At 56.3% G+C, this 11211-nt stretch overlaps 1 protein-coding gene across 1 annotated transcript; it reads left to right on the top strand.

Moving 5' to 3' along the window:
• OLFML3 (olfactomedin like 3) lies at positions 1 to 2457 on the top strand. Its single transcript, XM_071578653.1, has 3 exons — positions 1 to 125; positions 756 to 1041; positions 1449 to 2457. Exons 1-3 carry the CDS (start codon positions 18 to 20, stop codon positions 2234 to 2236), a joined length of 1182 nt encoding a protein of 393 aa, XP_071434754.1. The 5' UTR covers positions 1 to 17; the 3' UTR covers positions 2237 to 2457.
• Positions 2458 to 11211: the final 8754 nt, after the last annotated feature.

Genomic DNA, 11211 nt, shown 5'->3' with positions numbered 1-11211 from the left:
CTGCACTCCCGACGGCCATGGGGCCCTGGCACTGCCTGCTGCTCCTGCCGCTGCTCGCCCCGGCGCCCCGTGCCCAGCAGCAGCAGTTCATGGAGTACGTGGAGCGGCGCATCACCCTCCTCGAGGTACAGCCCGGAGGGGGACCCGCACCCCGGGCCACCCTGTGTCACCCCGCGGGTCTGGGAGCGGGGCTGGGATGGGCACGGAGCAGAGCGTGGGGTGCCCTGGTACCCACCCCCTGCCAGGGCCCGGCACGGCGGGTGTGGGAGCTCTGCAGGACACACAGATCGAGGGAGCAGGGACTTGAGGGTCTGAGAGCACCAGGAGGGCATCACGGGAATGGGGACATCGGGGTCTGGGAGCACCGTGGAAGAGCAGCGGCACCGTTGGTGTGGGAACAGCACTGTGGTAGCAGGGACATCATGGGAGTGGGGACGTCATGGGAGCAGAGACATCATGGGAGTGGGGACAGCACAGGAGCTGGGACATCTCAGGAGTGGGAACGTCACGGGAGTGGGGACGTCATGGGAGCAGAGACATGACAGGAGTGGGGACATCACGGGAGCAGGGACAGCAGAGGAGTGGGAGCACCGTGGGAGCAAGGACATCTCAGGAGTGGGACCATCGTGGCAGTGGGACCCAGAGACCCCAGGGCTGCAGTGTCTCTGGGGCTCCCCCGAGCAGTGGCACAGCTGCTGTGTCACTGTGACAGGCTGTGCAGTGTGCAGACCTCAGTGTCCCCTTGGCCACCCCAGGAGAGGATCTCCCAGTGGCATGACCAGAGCAGCCGCTACTCCACGGAGCTGCGGGACTTCAAGAACCAGGTGCTGGGGATGCTGGAGGCGGCGGAGAAGGAGCGGGAGGCGATGCGGGCGGAGGCCGAGAGTGCTGCGGTGCGCGTGGACCGGCTGGAGCGGGAGGTGGACTACCTGGAGACACAGAACCCCGCCCCGCCCTGTGTGGAGGTGGATGAGACCCTGATGGAGAAGCAGGTGGCCACAGCCAAGCAGAGGAAGAACGAGAAGTACACCAAGCTGACAGGTGAGGGGTTGCTGTGGCTCCCTGGAGGATGGCCCCATGTGGGGGTTACCCTGAGCCTTCCCAGCTCACCCAGATCCAAGTTTCCTCTGCCCATGTGCCATTGTGTCCCAGCAGGGCATCTTTCAGGTGTCTCTGGCACATTATCCTACATCCCCTCAGCTGCCTGGGGGATGCACCCAAGCCTTGTGCTTCTCCAAAGGGTGACTGCCCTTCCCATGGCACAGGTGCACAAGGGGACTTCTGGATGCCACCAGGGGTGGGTGCATTTGCAGGGCAGTTGCCTGGGGGCTGGGCTGGGATGCAGCAGGACCTCTGTGACTCCAGTGCAGGATGGGAGCAGCCGCTGCTGCAGAGCTGGGTGGCTTCCAGGGTGGTTCCAGGCCCTCACAGCTGCCCCATTCCCACAGACTGCAGCGACACCATCGCCAGTGTCAGGGCCATGAAGATCCTGAAGCGCTTCGGCAGCACCTCAGGGCTCTGGACCAAGGATGCCGCGGGGACCTCGGAGAAGATCTACGTGTTTGATGGCACTGCCAACGACACCGTGTACGTGTTCCCCCGCATGAGGGAGTTCACCCTCTTCTCTGCCACCCGCAAGGCCGCCCGCATCAAGCTGCCCTACCCCTGGGTGGGCACTGGGCACCTCGTCTATGATGGGCACCTCTACTACATCCGTCAGCAGGGCCCGTCATTTCAGGTGATCAAGTTCAACCTGGCCAACAAGACGGTGGTGGACAGCTCAGTGTTCCCGGCCGAGGAGCAGATCCCCGTGTTTGGGCTCTCCCCATTCACATACATCGAGGTGGCGGCAGATGAGGAGGGGCTTTGGGCCATCTACGCCACCAAGGAGGACGAGAAGAACATCTGCCTGGCCAAGCTGGACCCCAGCTCTCTGGACATCGAGCAGATGTGGGACACGCCGTGCCCGAGGGAGAACGCCGAGGGCGCCTTCGTGGTGTGTGGGGCGCTGCACGTGGCGTACAACACGCGGCTGCCCAGCCGCTCACGCGTGCAGTGCGTGTTCGACGTCAGCGGCACCCTGGCACCCGAGGATGCCGCCCACGTCTACTTCCCCAAGCGCTACGGCTCCCACTCCAGCATGAAGTACAGCCCTCGGGAGAGGCAGGTCTATGCCTGGGATGACGGGTACCAGATCATCTACCGCATGGAGATGAAGAAGAAGACGGAGCTCTGAGGGCGCTGGGTGGTGTCTCTGCCCCGTCTACCACATGGAGATGAAGAAGATGGAGCGCTGATGTCTCTGCCCCGTCTCACACCACTGTGAAGTGAGGAAGTGCTGGACCCCTGCCCAGCAGCGGCACCACCACGGCTGGGACCACTCTGCAGAGTCCTGGACTAATTTAAGGAGGTTTTCTTCTCTGTGATATAATGAATAAATACTACGCAGCGAGTGCAGTCACCTGCCTGGGTGTGGGTGTGGGTGCTGATGTCAGGCTGCCAGAGCTGTGGGCTCCACGTTGTCCCAGAGACACCCCAAGGGACACTTCCCAAGGGTGGGGTGTCCATGCAGGGCTGGCTGGAGCGACAGACATGGACAGCCCTTGAGTGGTGGTCTGAGCAGGAGGGTTGGGCTGGGCTTTGGGCAGGGGCTTATTTTGGGGCTTTGAGTGAGGGTTTCTGGGGAGGTCTTTGGGCAGGGATTGAAGCTGATGCTTTGGGTGAGAGTTTTTGGGGGGATCTTTGGGCAGGGATTGAAGTTGAAGCTTTGGGTGAGGGTTTTTGGGGGGATCTTTGGGCAGGGATTGAAGCTGATGCTTTGGGTGAGAGTTTTTGGGGGGATCTTTGGGCAGGGATTGAAGCTGAAGCTTTGGGTGAGGGTTTTAGGGGGGATCTTTGGGCAGAGATTGAAGCTGAGGCTTTGGGTGAGGGTTTTAGGGGGGATCTTTGGGCAGGGATTGAAGCTGAGGCTTTGGGCAGGTTCCTGGTCAGGGCCAGCTTGTTTTGCATACCCAAAACTGTGAGCAAACAGCCAAATCCCTTAATCTGGGAGGACAAAGGAGATTTTCATCCCATGCTGGGGTGGTGTCCCAGACAGCAGGCACCAGATGTTGCTGATTTTCTGAATTTCTGAGCACAGTCTCCTCCTGCAGCTGCAGAATCAGCACCTTATGTAAGGCCCCAGGTCCCCTTCCCTTCCCTGCTCCCCCAGAGCCAAGTCCCTGCCCAGGGGAGCCCCAGAGGTGCTGGAAGCCCCTCGGGATTGCCCCTTGGGGGCTGGGAATGCAGCACAGCCCCATTGTCATCACACTGTGCCCTTCCTGCCCAAGCAGTGTCTGTCCCACATGGCCCACGTGTCCCACACCCCTGCACGGTGCAGGATTTGGCCCATTTCTGGCCAGAGGTGCTGTTGGCCCCCCAGGAACCCGGGTTTGCCGTGATTTGTCCCTGTCACAGTGTCCTGAGAGCACAGAGGGTGGATCAGGTGGTGCTTTGGTGTTGTGAGCATCCCCTTTTTCCCATCTGAGATCACTCCTGGGGACAAGCACTGAACATGTGAGGGTGTGGGTTGGTCTGGCCAGGTGGGGTTTGCATCCTGCTGGTGCCAGCTCTGGGATGAGAGGCCATGGTGCTGCCTGGGTACCCCAGGGAGGTGCCAGCCCCATGGGGAGCACCACTGCCAAGTACCCGGGGGGTTCCTGGGGCCACCAGCCCTCCCAGGGTCATGGCATGGCCATGCCACCCCACTGCCACCACAAAGCCCATCCAGCATCCCCCCATGCCCACCTTAAGTCAAGTTGTCCTGAGATGTGGAGGGCTCTTGGCGTTTGTTTCAAGTTCTTCTGTATTATAATCAAAATATCTTTTGGTTGCATAAGAAAAACCTTCAAAAATGTGCCCTTTGAATGACTGTAATTGGCTGGTGCTGAAAGTTCAACACACAGTGCAAGTCAGGCAGAGAAATTATCCAAGTGTGAAAGACTCTGTGAACTGTCAAGTTAATTTATGGCCCTTTTCAAGATCAATAACCAGGGTAACAGAAATATAATTTTCAGAAATCTCACAGTGGTAAATAATTATACTGATGATTTCTCCAGCCTGAATTATAATTGATGGGGCAGCAACGACTCTGCACCAGAAACCAGCTTGGAACCTGAAACAAGTCCTGCAAAACTGAACCTGCTGTGACACCAATGGAGGGAGTGGGACAGGATCAGCCACTGCCAGAGCCCTCCCTGTGCTGAGCAGCACCTGCTCCTCAAGGGTCACAGAATTCCAGACTGGTTTGGGTTGGAAGGGACGTTAAAGCCCATCTCATTCCACCCCAAGCCTTGTCCAACCTGGCCTTGGACACTTCCAGGGATGGGGCAGCCACAGCTTCTCTGCCCAACCTGTGCCAGGGCCTGCCCACCCTCACAGGGAAGAATTCCTTCCCAATATTCCATCTAACCCTGCCCTCTGGCAATGAGAAGCCATTCCCAGAGTCCTGTCCCTCCATCCCTTGTCCCGAGTCCCTCTCCAGCTCTCTTGGAACCCCAGGCCCTGCAAGGGGCTCTCAGGTCTCCCTGGAGCCTTCCCTTCTCCAGGTGAACATTCCCAGCTCTCCCAGCCTGCCTCCAGAGCAGAGGGGCTCCAGCCCTTGGGACATCTCTGTGGTCTCCTCTGGACTTGCTCCAGCAGCTCCATGTCCTTCTGATGTTGGACCCCAGAGCTGGATGCAATTCCAGACTGGTTTGGGTTGAACTGGACCCTAAAGATCCTCTTGTTCCAATCCCCCTCCATGGTCAGGGTGCTCTGGGTCCCACAAGCTCCTGTGGAATTTGTTGTGTACAAATATTTTGGCAATGAGAAGTAAAATGAAAAAATAACTGCAGTGCCCGATGGGCTTCTGAAGCACCGCACTTATCTCACACTCCACATCTTCAAAGTACTTCGGGAAGCATCAACTAATTAATCCTTGGAATAACTCCCGTAAAGCACAACAGTCTTATCTTCATCTGCTGACAAACACTTAGACAAAAACCACGTGTTTGATCTGAGAAGTGGTTGAGCTCCGAGCTGGCTGGAGGCAGGTGGGGACAGGGGAGTGGGGAGCAGGGCTGGGAGAGCTTGTCCTGCTCAAGGAATCCTGGAATATCCTGAGCTGGAAGGGAACCCCAGGGATCATCGAGTCCAACTCCTGGCCCTGCACAGACACCCCAAAATCCCACCGTGTGCCTGAGAGTGTGAATTCTGTGTCAGGATTCAGTGAGCCTGGCAGGATGCAGGAGCATAAACAGGATGCAGGAGCACAAACAGGATGCAGGGACCTCAGTGGGATGCAGGGACCCTGACAGGATACAGGGAGCCTGGCAGGATGCAGGGATTCCCAGGAGGATGCAGGGACTCTGACAGGATGCAGGAGCACAAACAGGATGCAGGGATTCCCAGCAGGATGCAGAGATGCCCAGTAGGATGCAGGGACGCTGGCAGGATGCAGAGATACCCAGGAGGATGGAAGGACCTTGGCAGGATGCAAGAGCACAAAGAGGATGCATCCCCTGTGGGATGCAGGGACCCTGGCAGGATGCAGATTCCCAGTAGGATGCAGGGACCTCGGCAGGATGCAAGAACACAAACAGGATGCAGGAGCACAAACAGGATTCAGGGACCCCACTGGGATGCAGGGACCCTGGCAGGATGCAGGGATCCCCAGGAGGATGCAGGGACCCCACTGGGATGCAGGGACCCCAGCTGGATGCAGGGACTCTGGCAGGATGCAGGGATTCCCAGGAGGATGCAGGAGCACAAACAGGATGCAGGGACCCCAGTGGGATACAGGGATCTCAGTGGGATGCAAGGACTTTCAGCAGGGTGCAGGAAGCCAAACAGGATGCAGGGACCCCAGTGGGATGCAGGGACCCTGGCAGGATGCAGGGATTCCCAGGAGGATGCAGGGACCCCAGCTGGATGCAGGGACCCCAGTGGGATGCAGGGACCCTGGCAGGATGCAGGGATTCCCAGGAGGATGCAGGAGCACAAACAGGATGCAGGGACCCCAGTGGGATGCAGGGACCCCCCAGGGCTGCTCCAAGCCCCTCTGTCCCCATGGCAGTGCATTTGTGTGGCTGTTCCCAGTTGCCCTGCATGTCCCCAGCCCCAGCCTGCCGTGCCTCTGCCCCCTCAGCCAGTCCTGCTGAACTAACAGATTTCCGGGAAAATTCAGCCTTGGCTCAAGGTCACGAGTGGCAGAGACTCCATGAACTTCCAGCCTGGCCCTGGGCAGGTCACCTGGGTTAGGGTTAGGGTTAGGGTTAGGGTTAGGGTTAGGGACAGACAGACCCTGCTCCCCACAGAAGGGTGGGTCAAACCTTCATGCCTTCCTTTCCCAGTGTTGCTCTGGGACAAGGATGCTCCAGTGGCCCCTCCAGGGCTGCAGCAGGACTGACTGGTGGCCCCACACCCTCAGCAGCATCTCCGCTTTCCAGAGGGGTTGGTGGAAAACGCGCTAATGGAGCTGCTCCAGAAGTCCCAGCCTTCCCCTGGCGTCTGCAGCTCCTTGGGCTTTAATTGCCAAGTACTTTATCTCTTTAAAGAAGAGCCTCTGTAAGTAATAATCCCTTTCATCTCTGCTCCTCTTGAAAAATACTCCTCTTTGCGAGGCAATTTGGTCAAGTAAATTGAGAAGTTGTGTTATCAGTGGGAAAGAGAAAGTGAGATCTTTGGGCTAATTTTTTCTCCTTTGTCTAATTCTCAAGGATATTGACTTTTTTTGCCCCTCCCCGACTCTTTTTCAGCTCGCAGGAGCTGTTGATAAACTGAAATGGCTCTGCTTGTCCTATTAGAAACATCGGAACTAAAATTAAAACCAGGCAACTTAAACAAGTGTATTATGAAGCCGCCTTTGTGTTGAAACGGGAAGGGAAGGAGGGGATAATTCTCCATTTAATACTTTCTTAATGGCTGGTTGGCAACTCTAATCACTGGGTTTTAACCTCAAATAGAGAGAACATCTGGTTGAGGTCGAACTCATCACCTACGAACTGGGAGGCAGCAAAGCTCTTTCCAGCCAGGGATTCACGGCAGAGCAGGGAGGGCTCTGGGGCTTGGGATGGGCTCGGACGTGCCCAAGGGACACGGAATGGCAGCAGCTCATTCCGAGTCCTTTGCATTTCCCGATGAAAAGGCAAAATAAGCACAATCAATTCCACCTGGAATGTTTCCTGCCATGGAGACTCTCGCCTTCCTCTGAAAGTGGATGGACAACAGGGATTTAGGAGATCTGTGCTCCAGCCCAGCTCTGGCACCCTCAGCGAGCTCGGGGACCTGCAGGGCTGTGTGTGGTGGCTCTGGGGACAGGAGGGGGTGTGTGCAGAGACAGGATCCATGCGGGGCCAGGGTGGGATGTGTGTCCATCCTCAGAGCTGACCCTCCCCTGCAGCTGGTCCAGCCTCAGGGATGGGGGAGCATCCCTGGGGGTCCCTCCCCCACAGCCATTTCTGCTGGGGGAGATGCTGGTGCTGAGATTTGAGGGCGAGCCCTCAGTGCCCCAGCTGGGTTCAGGCTGCCCCCACTTCCCCCAGCCCCACTTTTCCTCCTCAGACCCCAAACCAGCTCCTGCCATCCTCTCTGTGCCACAGAGTTACCCCCATCCCCCTGCACCCCCCAGCCCCCCCAGCACCCGCCCTCCCTTTGTGCCCTGTCCCAGGAGATGTGCTGAGCCCAAAGGGACAGAGGGGGAAATATCCTTGAAAATGCTGAATTCTGCAGAATCTTGTGCTCTGTGCCCCACTGCCCCAGCCAGGGTGGGGGGCTCAGGCTCCTCTCACCCCTCCCAGTGCTGCCTTCTCCTTTCCCTCTTGACAGGGCAATTAAAAATGACGTTTCCAAACTGGGATCCTGTCAGGGCAGTGATGCCTGTGACGTACCAAGTGTCAATATTCCTTGGACAGTCCCACTCACTCCCAGACTCTGCAGTTATTTTGGTGCTCTGCTCAAGGTGGATTATTCCATGTGCTCCTGTCAGGCTGATGTGTCTCCATCCCACCCAAGAAGGATCTTGCTGACACCAGGAAGGCTCAGGGATTTCACACATCCTGCACACTCTACATGATTTCCCCTGGATTTTCTTTGGGGTGTCATTATTCCTAATGCTATTATATCAAAGTTGTTTCCTGAGGACAGAAAAATACCAGCTCAGCTATTCAGCTAAGAGGTTCTTTAATTTCTTTCCTCTCAAAATTCCTCTCCCTGGAGCCTTTCTCGAATAGGTCTGAATTTTCTCCTTAATCTGCTGAGGGTGTGCAGTGACTCCCCCTGGGAAAGGAGCTTTGGGGTCCCTTTCCCAGAGCTTTGGCTGCAGCTCAGGGACCTGAGTCAGCTCTGAGAAACACGAGGCAGAGTTTTGTTTGGCTCTTTGCCTCCAATCCCTCACCCCCAGGTGAGATGGGCACCGAATTTGGGCTCCCCAGCCCACTTTGTGAGCTGTGGAGGGATAGATGGGGCTCCAGCACCCCCATCTGGGGCACGGGGGTGGCATGAGGACACAGGACCTGCTGGGGTTGAAGGAGTTGCCCCCAAGTACAGCACCCCTGGCTGTGCCCACGCTCCTGTGCCCTCCTGCTGCAGGTGGCTGAGGGCCTGGAGCGAGGTATAACCATGGAAACTGGGATTATCCTGGAAATCCGCTGCTCTCGCTGTGGAGGGAAGGTCAAAACAAACAGAAATTACCCATTTTTCTCTTTCTAATAAAATGCAGGAGTGTGTTATTGACTCGCTAATTGCTCAATTAAGCGGATTGCTCCAGAATTACCTCCTAAGCCTTGTAAATGGAAATGATGCAAAGATTAGCACTTCCATGGAATTGCTCAGGCAAGGAAAATGAAAGGTTTGATTCCCTGCCCATGGCAGGGGGCTGGAACTGGGTCATCTGAAAGTCCCTTCCAACCCAAGCCATTCCATGATTCCATGAGCCCCTTTTCACCTAAAATTGCTCCAGGTTTTGCAACCTGGTGGACTCTTGGCAGCCAGAGAGGCCACGGGGCTGAGCTCGGCTTTGGGACCAACCCTTCAGAAGATTCCTGCTCACAGCTTGGTCCTGAATTGCCAATTCTTCCCTGACAGCAGCTTTTTAGGAAATCAGGGGTTTAAATGAGAAATATTCTTCCCCAACTGAGCCTCCTGCAATGTCGTGTCATCCTCCATCTCCTTCCATTCCCACCCCGAGCTTGCCTGGAAAATTGAAATGTTCAGCTTATTAGAGAATAAATGAAGAAAGAAATATAATTTAATCAAGGGACATCTGTACCAACAAATGAAATGTTGCTGCTGGGGTGCAGTGTCACCATCCCCTCGGATGGTCAGGTCTGTGCTGGCAATTCCCAGCCTGGTTTGCTTTGCTGTCCCTTCCATCGTGCCCTTCACTGCAAGACTCACTTCCATAGGCTTGGAGGAACATGCAGGGTCAGGACATAATCATTTTAATTGCATCATTCCTGCTGCTGGGAACTCTGGCTTTGGGAATGGCAGCAGCATCCAAGAACCAGCACAGCCATCACAGGTGACATCTCCTTGGAAGGGTCCTGATCCACCCCAGGACCAGCCCATTCATCTGGAGAACCCAACTCAGCTGGGTCCCCACTCCCAGGGTGGCATTTGGCCAGTCCTGAGGCACCACAGATGCTCCCACAGTGCAGCCTGAGCAACAGAATCCTTCAGGTCCATGGGATGTTCCCTCCCATTTGGCCTTGAGGAGGATCCTGCTGGGGAAGGAAGGAGGGAAAATTCTCTCCATGAGGCAGGAGGGGGAAATTCCATCTGTGCAGGTGGTGCCTTCCCGCGCAGGGGCAGCTCCAGCAGGACACGCAGCCCTGCAGAGAACACACAATGGGCAGCAATTAAAGGCTCATTAGATAAAGCCGAGGTTGTACAACGGGCAGGAAGGTCCTGATTTCTATAACCAGCATGTCCTAGAAAAACTGCTGGAATTCAGTCCTGGGAGGTGGGATCTGTTCCTGGAGCTGCTCCAGTGTGGCTGCCTTTGGAGCAGAGCTGAGCCAGGGAATGGGCAACCTGCACCACCCGCAGCACCACACTGGGCTGGGGTCCTTGTGGGATGGGAATGGTCCCTTGGGATGGGAATGGTTCTGTGGGATGGGAATGGTTCTGTGGGATGGGAATGGTCCTATGGGTTGGGAATGGTCCTATGGGATGGGAATGGTCCTATGGAATGGGAATGGTCCTGTGATATGGAAATGGTTTTGTGGGATGGGAATGGTCCTGTGGGGTGGGAATGGTCCTATGGGATGGGAATGGTTCTGTGGAATTGGAATGGTCCTATGGGATGGGAATGGTTCTGTGGGACAGGAATGGTCCTGTGGGATGGGAATGGTCCTGTGGGCTGGGAATGGTCCTGTGGGATGGGAGGGGTTCTGTGAGAAGGGAATGGTCCTGTGGGGTGGGAATGGTTTTGTGGGATGGGAATGGTTCTGTAAGATGGAAGTGGTTCTGTGAGAAGGGAATGGTCCTGTGGGATGGGAATGGTGCTGTGGGACCAGAGTCCTCACTAGGCTAATGCAGACAGTGGAACTGGGAGAGGGGACTGGTGGGGTCTCCGTGGCTGAGAGTCTGGAGGGGTGGGCAGGGTGGTCTCAAAGAACTCAGCAGAGCAACGAGCAAAATCCCCTTCGTTTCTGTGAGCCACCCAAGAGGAACAGCAGCAAACAGCCCTAATTAAAAAATTACTGCTCCTCCACTGTGTCCAGGAACCCTCATCTCCGGCAATTTGCAATGGAGAGGGATGTGCAGCTGCTAATGGGAGATTAGGAGAAATCTTCCACTTTGGAGGCAATTAACGAGCCAGAAAGTATTTGCATAGTGACTTGGATGGCTCCCATTTCCAGGCTCTGCTCTGCTGGGGGAACTCTCTGCCTGTCTGGGCTCCGGAGCTGCCTCTGCCCCATGTCCCAACGGCCCCAGGTGGGTGCCCTTGGGGTCCAGCGTTGTGGTGCCCACCCAGCCACTCTCAGCAGCTCCTCCAGCCCCAGGAAGGACCACCAGGAAAATGCCACTCGGATTTGGGGTGGTTTTCTCCCCTAATCTCATTTTTGCCTGTAATTCCTGGTGCTGCAGGTTACCAGGGCTTTGATGCCTCCTGTTCCCACAGCAACAGGACATGCTCTGGGTTTGTCCTGACCCATCCAAGTACTTTATTAGCCTTAATGAACTGCATTT

This window comes from Pithys albifrons, chromosome 28 (assembly GCF_047495875.1).
Source record: "Pithys albifrons albifrons isolate INPA30051 chromosome 28, PitAlb_v1, whole genome shotgun sequence".
Taxonomy (NCBI): domain Eukaryota; kingdom Metazoa; phylum Chordata; class Aves; order Passeriformes; family Thamnophilidae; genus Pithys; species Pithys albifrons.
Note: the sequence above shows the minus strand (reverse complement) of the source record. Positions and strands in the feature narration are given on the sequence as shown.

Bases quoted from the DNA above. Each gene is read 5' to 3' on its own strand.
- OLFML3 (XM_071578653.1), top strand. From the start codon at position 18: ATGGGGCCCTGGCACTGCCTGCTGCTCCTGCCGCTGCTCGCCCCGGCG. The intron at 126-755 runs GTACAGCCCGGA...TGGCCACCCCAG, and splicing joins GGCGCATCACCCTCCTCGAG to GAGAGGATCTCCCAGTGGCA. The intron at 1,042-1,448 runs GTGAGGGGTTGC...CCATTCCCACAG, and splicing joins GAAGTACACCAAGCTGACAG to ACTGCAGCGACACCATCGCC.